General features: G+C 42.8%; 1 protein-coding gene across 1 annotated transcript; it reads right to left on the bottom strand.

Annotated features, from left to right (window-relative positions):
* Window positions 1-1,562: 1,562 nt before the first annotated feature.
* On the bottom strand, window positions 1,563-3,962 carry LOC134483482 (disks large homolog 5-like). Its single transcript, XM_063278736.1, has 2 exons — window positions 2,986-3,962; window positions 1,563-1,785 (listed from the first exon to the last, which is right to left on the bottom strand). The coding sequence occupies exons 1-2, from the start codon at window positions 3,279-3,281 to the stop codon at window positions 1,638-1,640; spliced, it is 444 nt and encodes a 147-aa protein (XP_063134806.1). The 5' UTR covers window positions 3,282-3,962; the 3' UTR covers window positions 1,563-1,637.
* Window positions 3,963-11,781: the final 7,819 nt, after the last annotated feature.

The raw sequence follows: 11,781 nt of genomic DNA on the forward strand, positions 1-11,781 counted from the left end.
AAGAATATTCCCCCAAATGTCTTTGACTGTGAGGATTGTCGTCACAGGGAACTCCTGAGGAAGAAACTCACTCTTCAGGGGGCTGTCTTCCTGGGATCCGTCCTATGCCATGTCTCCTGCAGTTTCTGAGACCTGGGAGGAGAAGGCAGCTATTAAGACACTGATTTGGTGGGGACATGCATACCAGCTGTCAAGTTGCTGCCTTCTGTCCCCTCAGCTGCATTGGACAGAAAGCACTGATCTTTTCACTGAAATCATTGCTGATATCTCTGCAGGCTGGGAACATCACCAGCAACCCTCACAGTACTGTGGGAGAACAAGCTGCTCCTCAGACTCTACCAGTGCAAACCAAGAATGGGGAAATGGGGAGAGACCTAATTGGGGTACAGGAAGAAAGGAGAAGGCCACATGATACCCAGATCAAAGCCAATGACCAGGACTCATTTGCCATTTGCACTTGGTTCTTATCCCTACAAGGTGCTTCCAACCATCACATGACCCCTGTATGACCTTTGTCACACGACCAAGAACTCGTTCAAAACTCTTCATAGCATCCAATCTGTGATAGGGAGATGCAGTCATATGATATGTTATTCCTCTGTCACCATTTCTGGACTGCAGTTTCAAAAAGGGCAGAGAAGTATAATTGCCAATAACTCAGTTTCTGAAGAGTGGTTAACATCCCAGAATACTTGTGCATACACAGAGCAATGAATAACTCTATCACATAAGGTGGGTGACTGACTGGGTGTGGGGAGATTAGAAAGGTGATAGGGGAAGCAAAGATGTATCCAATAGGCAAATGGTATCAGACATTGTTAATCTGACTCAGCTGCTTGTTCCTACCACATTTTGCTGGGTCTGGAGGTTGCTGGCCTTCTCCTGTTCATCTTCATCATTCGGGTTCAACTCAAACAAATATCGCTGTAATTCCTTGCTCTCCTGCTTCAATGTGACCAACTTCTTCTTCATACATGCCTGGTCCATCAGGAGCCGGCTGTGCAGGTTGCTGGAAACACACTCTGCATAGTAAGATCCTGAAGCCTCTTCCTCCCATTCCAACTGCCAAATCCCACAAAGTCCACCAGGACCCAGATACCCATAAAGACTTCATAGAATACATCTCCATACATGTAAGGCTGCTGCACAAACAGCAAATGGCCAATCCAGGGAAGAATAAATTGTTTCTGTGACCCAAGCACCAATAAGAGTCCATGTCTGTCCAAAAGAACAAGGGATCTACAACTACCCATGAGAGCCCAATGCATCGGGACAGCATCAATTAGTAGGCAGCAAATAACCACAAGAGGACAGTATGACCAAGGGAGGTCATGCAAACCATGTGGTCCACACATTGAGCTTTGTTAAACCTGGTAAGACCCCAGAGCCGCAGGTTGGCCTAATAACACTCTGATGCCTGAATCAGTGTAGTTCTATCCAGAGCCTTGTAAAGATGCATAGACACTGTGGTGAGAAGTCACAGTCTCTTAAAGAACTGAAACTGAGTCCAAAAGACCCACAGCGCAGTGATATTTAAACAGCAGAAGACATGGACCCAGAGCTGCAGGCTCTCCAGTCCAGAACAAAGAGAGGCAGCAATGGCCATTCCACAAGTGAGGGGCCCTCCTGACCAGTACTTACCGATAGAAGTTAATCTCCTTCTTGAGCTCCTGAAATTTCTCACGATGTTCAATGTTCTTTGTGTCTAAGTTGTGCAGTAATGACATGACCTCTTTCTCCTTTATCTTCAAGTTTTCATAAAATGGATTTGGCCTGAAGTAGGGGCTGGCCCGAGGAAGATAGAACCCAATGAACATAGAGGTTTAGGATTATATGAACTCAGGCTGTGTCCTGTACTACCCCAGTCCTGGAAGGACACTTTCTGAATTCTACATATTTGGATCTTCTTCAGCTTCAGAAACTTGGAATTGTGTGCCCAGGACAACAGAAGCTAAGCACCCAGATAAAGGGTTCCCTGGCTCACTTTTTTCAATCAGGAGGGCTGGATCTGCATTCAAACCTGTTATGCTGTCAAGAGCCTAGGCCACAGAGCTTACCAAACCACACACACACACACACACACACACACACACACACACACACACACACACATCCAGAAACCTCTGATTTCATTTTTCCTGTTTTGACAAGTGGAATGCTACAAGCCGAATAACTAATATTCTAGAGGCAGACAGTACACATAATTCTGGAGATGAGACCAGATATTGCCACAAACTTATAATCTGCTCAAGGCATACAAATGTATAGACAAATGTGACCACACAGGCAAAGAACTGTACTGTTGAAAGTGGGGCTTCCAAAATAAAGTACTTACACCTCCATGAAACTATTATACAGGTAAATCCTGAGGTCAAAAAACAGACCCCTAAATTCCAAGGGTGGAGGGACACAGAAACATATAAAAGTTGTGCATATGCATGCAGACCTGTGCACACACAGACACACAAACTGGGACACACCCACAAGAAAAGAAAATTAAACAGACTCAGAGAATGAGAAAGAGAGACAAATATGGAAAGAGCACAATGAGAATCATTAGAAATGTATGCACCATTACTGTCTCAGTGTTTAAGGCACACAGACAAGAAGGAACAGGCCAGAGCCTCAGGCCTTCTAGTTAAGCATGGAGATGAACAATGTGGGACCTGTTACCTAAGGGTGCTGCCATGAGATGATAGCGTTCAGTCACATTCCTAGCAAGTACAAACACTGTCCACAAACTCACAGCACCTAGAACCTTGCAAAGCTGCCACTTGTCAAGGGCTTTCCAATTGTACACTGGGAACTCATGCTCCAGTGACTTTATCCCTGAATTCTTCACTCAGATCACAAGTTCAGATTTTCAACAGGCAGAATCAGAGAGTCCATGTCCAAACTCACTCTTCAGTAAGGGTCAGGTTCTGAATCTCCTCTCTATGGGAGATGAGGTTTAGAACAAGGTCCTTTGTTTGGAGCAATGCATACCTCTTGTTCATGGATCCACCTGTCACATAAAGGAGGCGATCTATCAGCTCATTTCTCTCCTTGGTAGTTAGCTCCAGTTCTCTATTCAGCCTCTCCTCTTCCTCGTTGTCCTGCACCTTGTTTAGGATATTTTCAGGGGATGACGTCTGTCTGCAGGCCTCTGTAGGTAGAAGAACACAAGTGAACCCGCATGGGGTGAATGCATAGAGCATACACAGACCACAGTGAGGTCTAAACAGGAGAACATGCTTGGAAGCCAGTGTCACTGCAAGAAGTTTGGTCTGTGTAAGAGGCATCCTAAGTGGATCACAGTCCCCCCACTACTATATAGAGACCAAGAGATGTAAGCAGCCAGGTGTTCCCTATGCCCGCCCACACAGGCTTACAAGTACCAGAGAGATGCCTTCTCCAGGATTATTATCAGGTACGCAGGCTACAACCTGGTTTCAGGACCCTCACCCCTCTGGTTTCAGAAGTCAGATCATCAATTCAGCATCCACAATGACTTGATTGATCAGGGAAACTCAGATATCCTACACTGTTACTCTAGTCCAATAACTTTGCATTAAAAAGTCATGTAGGGGGAGGACATGGTCAACAGACTTATTAATTCCCCCTACTGAAATGACAAATGCCCCAGAAGTGCCAATAGGTTACAGGCTCTTTCTCTACCTGCTCCATATAGTTTGGCTACTGTAGAAAAATATCTGCCACACAGAACCTCTAATATATGAAGGTAAGATTGGCCCCGTCAGCCAGAGGTAGTCAGAGGAGTTCTAAGAATATAAGGTCATGGCCAGGAGCACAGTTCTCTCCCTCTTACTACTGTCAGATAGTCACTGAATTGAAAGAAGCAATGAAAGTGAAGTACATTGATGCCCTGTTTAATTCAGAAAAGTTATACCCTCCATGACTCCTGGTGGTGTTATAATATCAATTTAACATACCGAATGCACTGTAAAAGTAAAGACTAGAAGTTCACCCAATAATAGCATAGGCATTGCCATATCCTCCATGTGGTTATGGAGAAACTAATGATGTGAAAACCTTGACTTTCAGGAATTGTGATAATCATGGAATTCAATATCTGTGGAGATGTTCCAGTGGTTGTGGCCCATTGCTATAAAGGCCAGCTGAAGGCCCCCACACTCACCCCTGAGAGGAAGATCAACATACACTGCCCAGAACTTACTCCACATTCCCCATGTGTCCATCATTACCTTTAGGTTTCGTTTGCTTCACTCTAGACTCTTCTCTATCAACATCAACTCTCCCAAAGCACCTACAAAGACGGGAAAACATGTCTGTGGATATATCCTTTGGACACTAAGAGAAAAAGTAGGGAATTGGTTGTCACAACGATACTGGTGACATCACAGGGATTCCAAGGTCTCTCTAGGAGACAATAGAATGTCCACGAAGGGCCGGCTGATGTCATGGATAACAGACTTTGCCTCCCTGCTAATGTTCTCCCTGTACTGAGCAAAAGCTGATGTGCCCTTTTCAGGGGACTTCCCTGTGGCATAGCCACTGAGCACCACATGCTTCCAAAGCCAAATTTGGCTCTAGGCTTGATTGGAAAAACCTAAGTCATTGCTATGTATCTAAATGAGTGCTTCCTCCCCAATCCCTGCACAGAAGTGTTTCATCCTACCTCAAATTCTCCTCAGTCAGCAATATTACCCATTAAAGATTACTGAGAAATCACACCAGTTCCTATAAGTAGCCAAAGAGGTCTCCTGTCTCATCATGTGCAGGTGCATGAAATCACACCCAGAAATAGCCTATAGGATAGGTGGCAATGTGGGTGTGTGTTATAGGTACAACCTGAAGCTTTGTGCTTAACATTTGACAGTTGCCACCAGATTCTTTAGGAGAAAGAATTGCATTCATTATGGTCCTGGCAACAATGTGGTGATCTGTTAGGAGAGGAAACTGAAATATTGGATCCACCAGTGAATGCACCCTCAGACTGAGTGTGGGGCTCTCCTCTTTGCACTTAAGTTACCAAAGCAGGATTGCTTACAGGCCTCTCTAAGCTATAACGTGTGATTTCATCTGAAAAATAAAATAGTCAGCAGATGTGGGGGGGGGGGGGGATGCAGCCAAAGGAGTAGGAGAAGCCTAGAGACATAACTCAGTGGACAGAGTAAGAAACAAGCATCTTCACTCCTGTTTCATGGATCACCCCACAAAACACAAACGCATCTATCCTACTAAAAAAAAAAACAAGTTATTTTATTGAATGCATACACTAATACTGTTTACAGTATTAGTAGCAAAGCTCAGATTTTGGGGGCAGATCCATGACTTGAACTATCTTCCTGACAACATATAAATCAATCAATCAATCAATCAATAAATAAATAAATAAGAAAAAAAACCACAAAAATAAAAAACACAAAAAGCACAAGCCTCTCATGTGAAGTTACAGAAGAGTGATCCAGTGGTCACTTCTGACCAGGCCATTTTAGCTATGACAGTGCATAGTGACCCTTAATTTGATGGGTCCTATATAAAGCTTTGTGCAATATTGTCATTTTAACAAACCTCATCCAGAACATACATAACGACACAGGATATGATTGCCATGTCCTTGCTGTGTATCAAGTTATTTTTCTGTGTCCTGATTGTCAGGCATATTACACCACCAATCTGAGATGGCTGGTAGACTTGGAAGAAAGTGGATATGAAAGATCCCCGTTTGATATCAGTACAGCCATTTCTTAAGCATGAGAATCTTTTAAGCTGGCCCTCGCTTAGCCCCTAGAAGTTAGACAATAGACCAGAAAGTACAGAAAGCACATTCCCACCCACTCTCTAGGAAGCTGCCCGACCATAAGAACAGAGGGTATAGAACATATTTACTGCAGGGCAATTACAAGACAGGAAACATCTCTGGGAAGCTGACTGATCACTATAGAAGTGAGATGTCCTTGGTACTGAATGCAGCTGTGCTGACATCGCTATAGCCTTGTCCTGGGAACCCCAGAACAGAAACACCTGCCAAGACAGATATCCTTGGTCCTTGTCCTGGGAACCCCAGGATAAGAAAACATATATCAAGTCAGACATCCTTCCTACTGAAATAGCTACATTGATGTGGTTACGGCCTTATCCCAGGACGAGAAACATCTGCCTAGTTATCCTTGGCACTGAAATAGCTGAGCTAATGAAACTGTGTGATCATAAATGACTGTTTAAGCTGTACATTTCTGTTGTTTGAGGCTCCTCACATCCCTCCTCGTGAGGACCGTGTCGAGCCCAAGTGCATTGGTATCCCAAAGTAAACCTCTTGTTTTTACATCAAGACTGAGTCCTGTGTGTTCATGGGGTGGTGATTGTCCTCAGGACTGGAGCGAGAGTCTCCTCTGTCTGAGGGTCTTTCAGATAAAGCTATAGTTGTGGGTTACACACCTCAATTCTCATTGGCTAATGCTGTCCTCACAGTCCTTGGAGGCCCCTTTGTAAGACTACCTGTTGGGAAGTAGAAGCAGCTTTATTTGAGCTCAAAGTGAACCTGACGAGCAACGTAGAGAACAAGATGGGGTAATTGAGAACCTGTCTAAAACCAGCACAGAAACCCACCCTTCATTCAAAGCATCATCTACCAATTCTTGAATTTTTACCATTCTCTGCCAACCAGTCTTTCATTCAGGAAAGGTAGAAAAAAAGTGGAAATGATCTTTTTATTCTAAGGACCTTGATCTGTCTTTCCTTAGGTCCACCTTAAGAACAAATGAAATGGGTATCACCATCTGAACAACTTAGTATCACCTACTCAGCATTTCTAGCCTAATACTGTGCCTATGGCAATCTCAAGCTTCCCTGAGTGTTGCTGCCCCAGCAAGAAGAATGAAGAACTGAGGTCAAACCCCACTTAACCTTTCAAGGGGTTAGAAGAAAGCCATCAGAGATACTGCACTTCTTTGTCCTTAGATTAAATCAAGATGATACAACGTGAATCTATTGGGATATTCAACCATACATCTTCCTCACAACCCCACCTATCTGAGTTCATTGCTTGGCAGAATTCATGCCCCACCATCCTAGATATTTCTTGATTCATTGCTGCCAAGGGCCAGGTTTCCTGAATTTTGTTTTTTGTAGAATTGGGTGTAGTCAATCATAGTTGCCCTCTGTAAGAAATGACAAATATCTATAATAACTGACCACACTGGACTTGTGTATACAAGTACAGTGGTGGAAAATTCAGCATAACTGAAGAGTGGGAAATCACCACTGTGTCCTGGCCTTTCTCTGCCCATATCACAGCTCACAGGCGGCTGGGGCAAACCTTGAGTTCCTCTGTAGAAACAGAGTGATGTTGAATGGACACTGAGCAGGCAGAGCAACACAGCTGAGGCAACTCAATTCCAGCAACAAATGCATTATGTGTTTCCCATCTTAACAGCTCCTTTTGAGGACTTGTCCCCACACCTAGCAGCAATTTTCATACATGCCTGCCTGCTATTTCATATTGTTGCTGTAATACGCCTCCACATCATAGATTTCAAAAAAGAAAGAAAATAAACCTGACAGTGAGAAGGGTGATGCTTGTCAACATCTAGTGTGTTGGGGGCCCAGGTATGGTCACAAATAACCAGGACACAGGGGATGCAAAGCAAAGGCAGATGCAACTGCATGCAGCTGCAAGTTTATTAACCCTTATACAGGCATGAATATGGATTACCTCACTTTCCCTTTTGGCAAGATATAATAAGATCGTTATTCCCATGATATCAGGAACGACTGAGGCAAGACTAGGCAAAGAAGTGAGACTAAGCAAAGGCTTCTCCTTAAAATATCTGTATAGCAAGTCACCCCTCTTGCTAGTATCACAATCTACTTGTCATACCCCAGAGACCATGAGAGCTGCTTCCACAAAAAACGGACACAGTACAGCATAGTGTAAGGTAAAGTGAGAAAAACATTTTCTTCTCAAGGGCAGCGTTCCAGCCCCTGCTTGCATCTCTCAGCCGTCTTTCCTTGATCCTGTCTGGGAAGTGTATCTCAATGATTCCTCAATTTCTCTCTTTGTCCTTTTGTTTTAAAAGTAACACTTTCTATAACATAGCTAATTGTCCTTGAAGGGGTTTAATCATGCAAAAAGAAAGCAATATAATATATAATGTATGCAACCTTTAATGAGTGTATCTATTTTCTTAGGGGTATTATTCAGATACCTTCCCAGATCTGGATTTAACTTTGATAATTGTTATCTGTCTACAAAATCAACAATATCGAATGAATATTCCAGTTTTCTGGCGTAAAGTCCTCGGGAGTAAGAACTAATGATTTTGGAATTTGCTCGGTGTCTATTGTTATGTCCCTCATTTCATTTCTGATTTTTAATTCATGTATTGTCTCTCTTGTGCATTGTTAGTTTGAGGAAGGGGTTGTCTCTCTTGTGGATCTTCTCAAAAAAAAAAAGAGGAAGAAAAGAAAAAGACAGCTCTTGCTTTCCTTGACTTTGTATTTTTCTCTTTGTTTCTAAAGGCTTGATTTCAACCCTGAGTTTACTCCTTTCATCAGATCCTACCAGACTCTCTATGGGATGAGGCTTTGCCTCACTTGGTAACAGCAGCATGGAAAAAATGAAGCTTCTGCTGATCTCTGTTGTGGTGTTGCACATCACAATCTCACCGAAAACCATGCATAGCCTGGTTTTAGGCTCTATTAAAGCAGCCCAGTATTTCAGTGTTACCTGCAAGGTGCCATGGAACGGTAGTAACATAATTCTGCATGCACATCTACAGGTTTCTCCACGGTCTTCTGGGTCATTTGATAATAATTTATAGTGAGTTCATGGATGAACACACACACACACACACAAACACACACACACACACTTTACTGACATGGTGCATATTCTTAGCACACCAAAAATAAAGTGAGCGTTACTGAAAATGCACCAATAATGGAATCGATGGAGGGAGCTGTGGGGAAGCTGGGGCTTAGAGTTACTTAAAAGACCCGATGCAGATTCTCCTTCTATTGGAGGAGAAACTTGATAGACAATGTGGTTCTTTATTTTCTTTCTCTAGAGCACACAGGACTAGGGTGGCAGCTAGGGCTTTGAGCATGTTTGGCAAGTACTGTAGCACTGAATTAAATCCTAGGGCTGGAACCCTATTAATCATCTACAACAATTACAGGGCAGGCTGGATGACGACACTCAGCTGACAATGTGGACATCTCAGGACAGTCACTGGACAATGGCTGACACACTTGTCTGGAGACTGGAAATGTTTCTCGATCTTGGAGAGGAAAGAAGGACCCTCCAACTACACTGTCCTCTAAGGAAGTTTATTCAGGTGAGGGATGACAGGGACTGTTTTGTCTCATGTCACACATGTCAGTAGAAAATATCCTAGGTATTGGATGGCGCTGTTAGCATTAACAGAACAAAGCCCATAGTGTTGGGAAGGATAATAAATTATGAGTAGGATTAGAAAACCCCAAGCCTCTTCCAGGTTCTAGGAGAGCAAAAAAAAATACCATGAAATACAGCATTAATGGGATAGTTTGGTTAAATCTAGTTACTAGTTTCTATTGTGATACCTATTGTCAGTGCCTGTGCCGACAGTGTGTGAATATTGGGTGTAGGTTTGTGGGGTTGAAAGAAAACACGTACAGGGGTCACCCCTTTTTAGCGAGTGCCACCAAGGCTTTACTGAGATCTCCTTATATACCAGAGGCAAAAGCCGTGGAAAAACAACAAGGCAGGTGAAAATCCCCAACCAGGAAAATAGGACAAGTCTGTGTGGTGAAAGTTCCAGCCCAATCAGGGGCATAAATAGCTTCTTAAAAACAAGAAGCAGGAAAGCTCAGTGGGGAGGAAGGGTGCCATGGAAAATCCCAGCCCCAAATCAGGGGCTAAGAGCAGCTGTCAAAGGTGTAAACAATTTCTTCCTGTAGCAGGATGAAAGGCTCAGCGAGGGGGGAGGGAAACACCAAGGTAGGGCCCAACAGGAGCCTTCACTGGTGGCTCTAATGTTTCACTTTCCTCTGCCAACTGGCCTGCACACTGTTTCTAGCACCATAATGATTTCAAGTCTTCCTCCTAAGGAATTTTCTGGCAACTGTTGAATGCTAAGCACAAGGCTTCATGAGTGTTCCCCTAACACACACCCATGTTGCAACCTTCCATGCAGGCTATTTCTTGATGTGATTTCAAGCACCTGTACATAATAAGACAGGAGAACATTTTGAGTGCATATTCAAACTGGTATTATTTCTCAGGAATTTTTAATGGCTAATATTGGTGAAGGAGGATAATTTGAGTTAGGATGAGACATTTTTGGGCAGGATTTGGAAGGAAACATTCATTTAGATGCATAGGAATTACTAAGGTTTTTATAATCAAGCCTAGAGGAAAATTTGGCTTTGGAAGCAGGAGGTGTTCAGTGGCTCTGCCCCGGGAAAGTCTCCTGGAAAGGGCACCTCAGCTTATGCTCAGTACAGGGAGAACATTAGCAGGGAGGCGAAGTCTGCTCCCCGTGACATCTGCTGTCCCTTCTTGGACATTCTATTGTCTCCTACAGAGTTCTTGGCGTCCTCTGCTATGTCACCAATGTTGTAGTGACAACCAGTGCCCTAGTTTCTCTCAGTCCGAGTCTGGCAGATACATCCTAAGACATGTTTTCCAGTCTTAGAAGTGTTTTGGGAGGGAGGATGTCGATTGTGGAGAGACTAGGGTGAAGGAGTCTGACCTTTCGTCTCAAGGAAATGATGGACAAAGAAAGTGGTTCTGGGAATGTGGAGTAAGTTCTGGGCAGTGTCTTTTGAGCTTTCTGTGGAGGTGGGGTGGGGGGAGGGATGGTGGGCGTCCTGCAAGCTTAAGCTGATCTTTCTAGCAATTGGCCACAACAACTGGAGCATCTGCAAAGGAATTGAATTTCAATGAATATCACAATTCCTGAAAGTCATGGATTTCAGAACATTAATTTTCCTATCCCCAAAGAAAGGATATGGTAAGGCCAATGCTACTATTCTGTGAACTTCTGGCCTTTACTTTTAAAGTTGATTTGTGGCTTGTTTTTTGTTTGTTTATTTATTTATTTAGTGGGTAATATTATTTATTGCCAAAGTCAAACATCTGGGTTACATCCTGGGACCCACATGACAGAAGGAGAGAAATGGCTCCTGAAAGTTGTTTGGTCATGTACTGCACACACACACACACACACACACACACACACACACACACACTCACACACACACACAGACACTCACACTCATACACACACAAACTTTTACGCAATAGTAATTTTTCTTAGAGTCTGATATAATTGGTTCTAATACAAAGACAGCCTGAGTGTAGTTACTATATGATTAAATAGTACTCATGCTCTCAGGAACAGAGTTTAAAGTTTATAGGTACCTAATAAACTTGCATTGGGACATATAAAGAACATTTAAATGTTCAGCAGAAATACAAAGAACAACTAATTTAATTTGTTAAAAGTGAAAGCTTATACAATTCTGAAGGTTTTTATGCTGGTTTTATTATACATGTAACTATGAAAAGAAAACATACATACTTGATCAATGAAATGAGGAAGAGTGATTTAATGAACAGAAAAATGGATGGTACTTCAAAATTTCCATGATTACATATTATCTATTTAATTCCCTCCACAACAGCAAGAAACGGACATTATTATTTATGCGACATTACAGATACATAAACCGAGAAAATATTGTTTGGCCTGATTTTCTGAGCTTCCTTAAAGGTTTAGTTAATTGACAGAACTGTCCTTTAAAATTAGGGTCCATATTCTTCTGTTTTAA

Source organism: Rattus norvegicus, chromosome 19 (assembly GCF_036323735.1).
Source record: "Rattus norvegicus strain BN/NHsdMcwi chromosome 19, GRCr8, whole genome shotgun sequence".
Taxonomy (NCBI): Eukaryota; Metazoa; Chordata; class Mammalia; order Rodentia; family Muridae; genus Rattus; species Rattus norvegicus.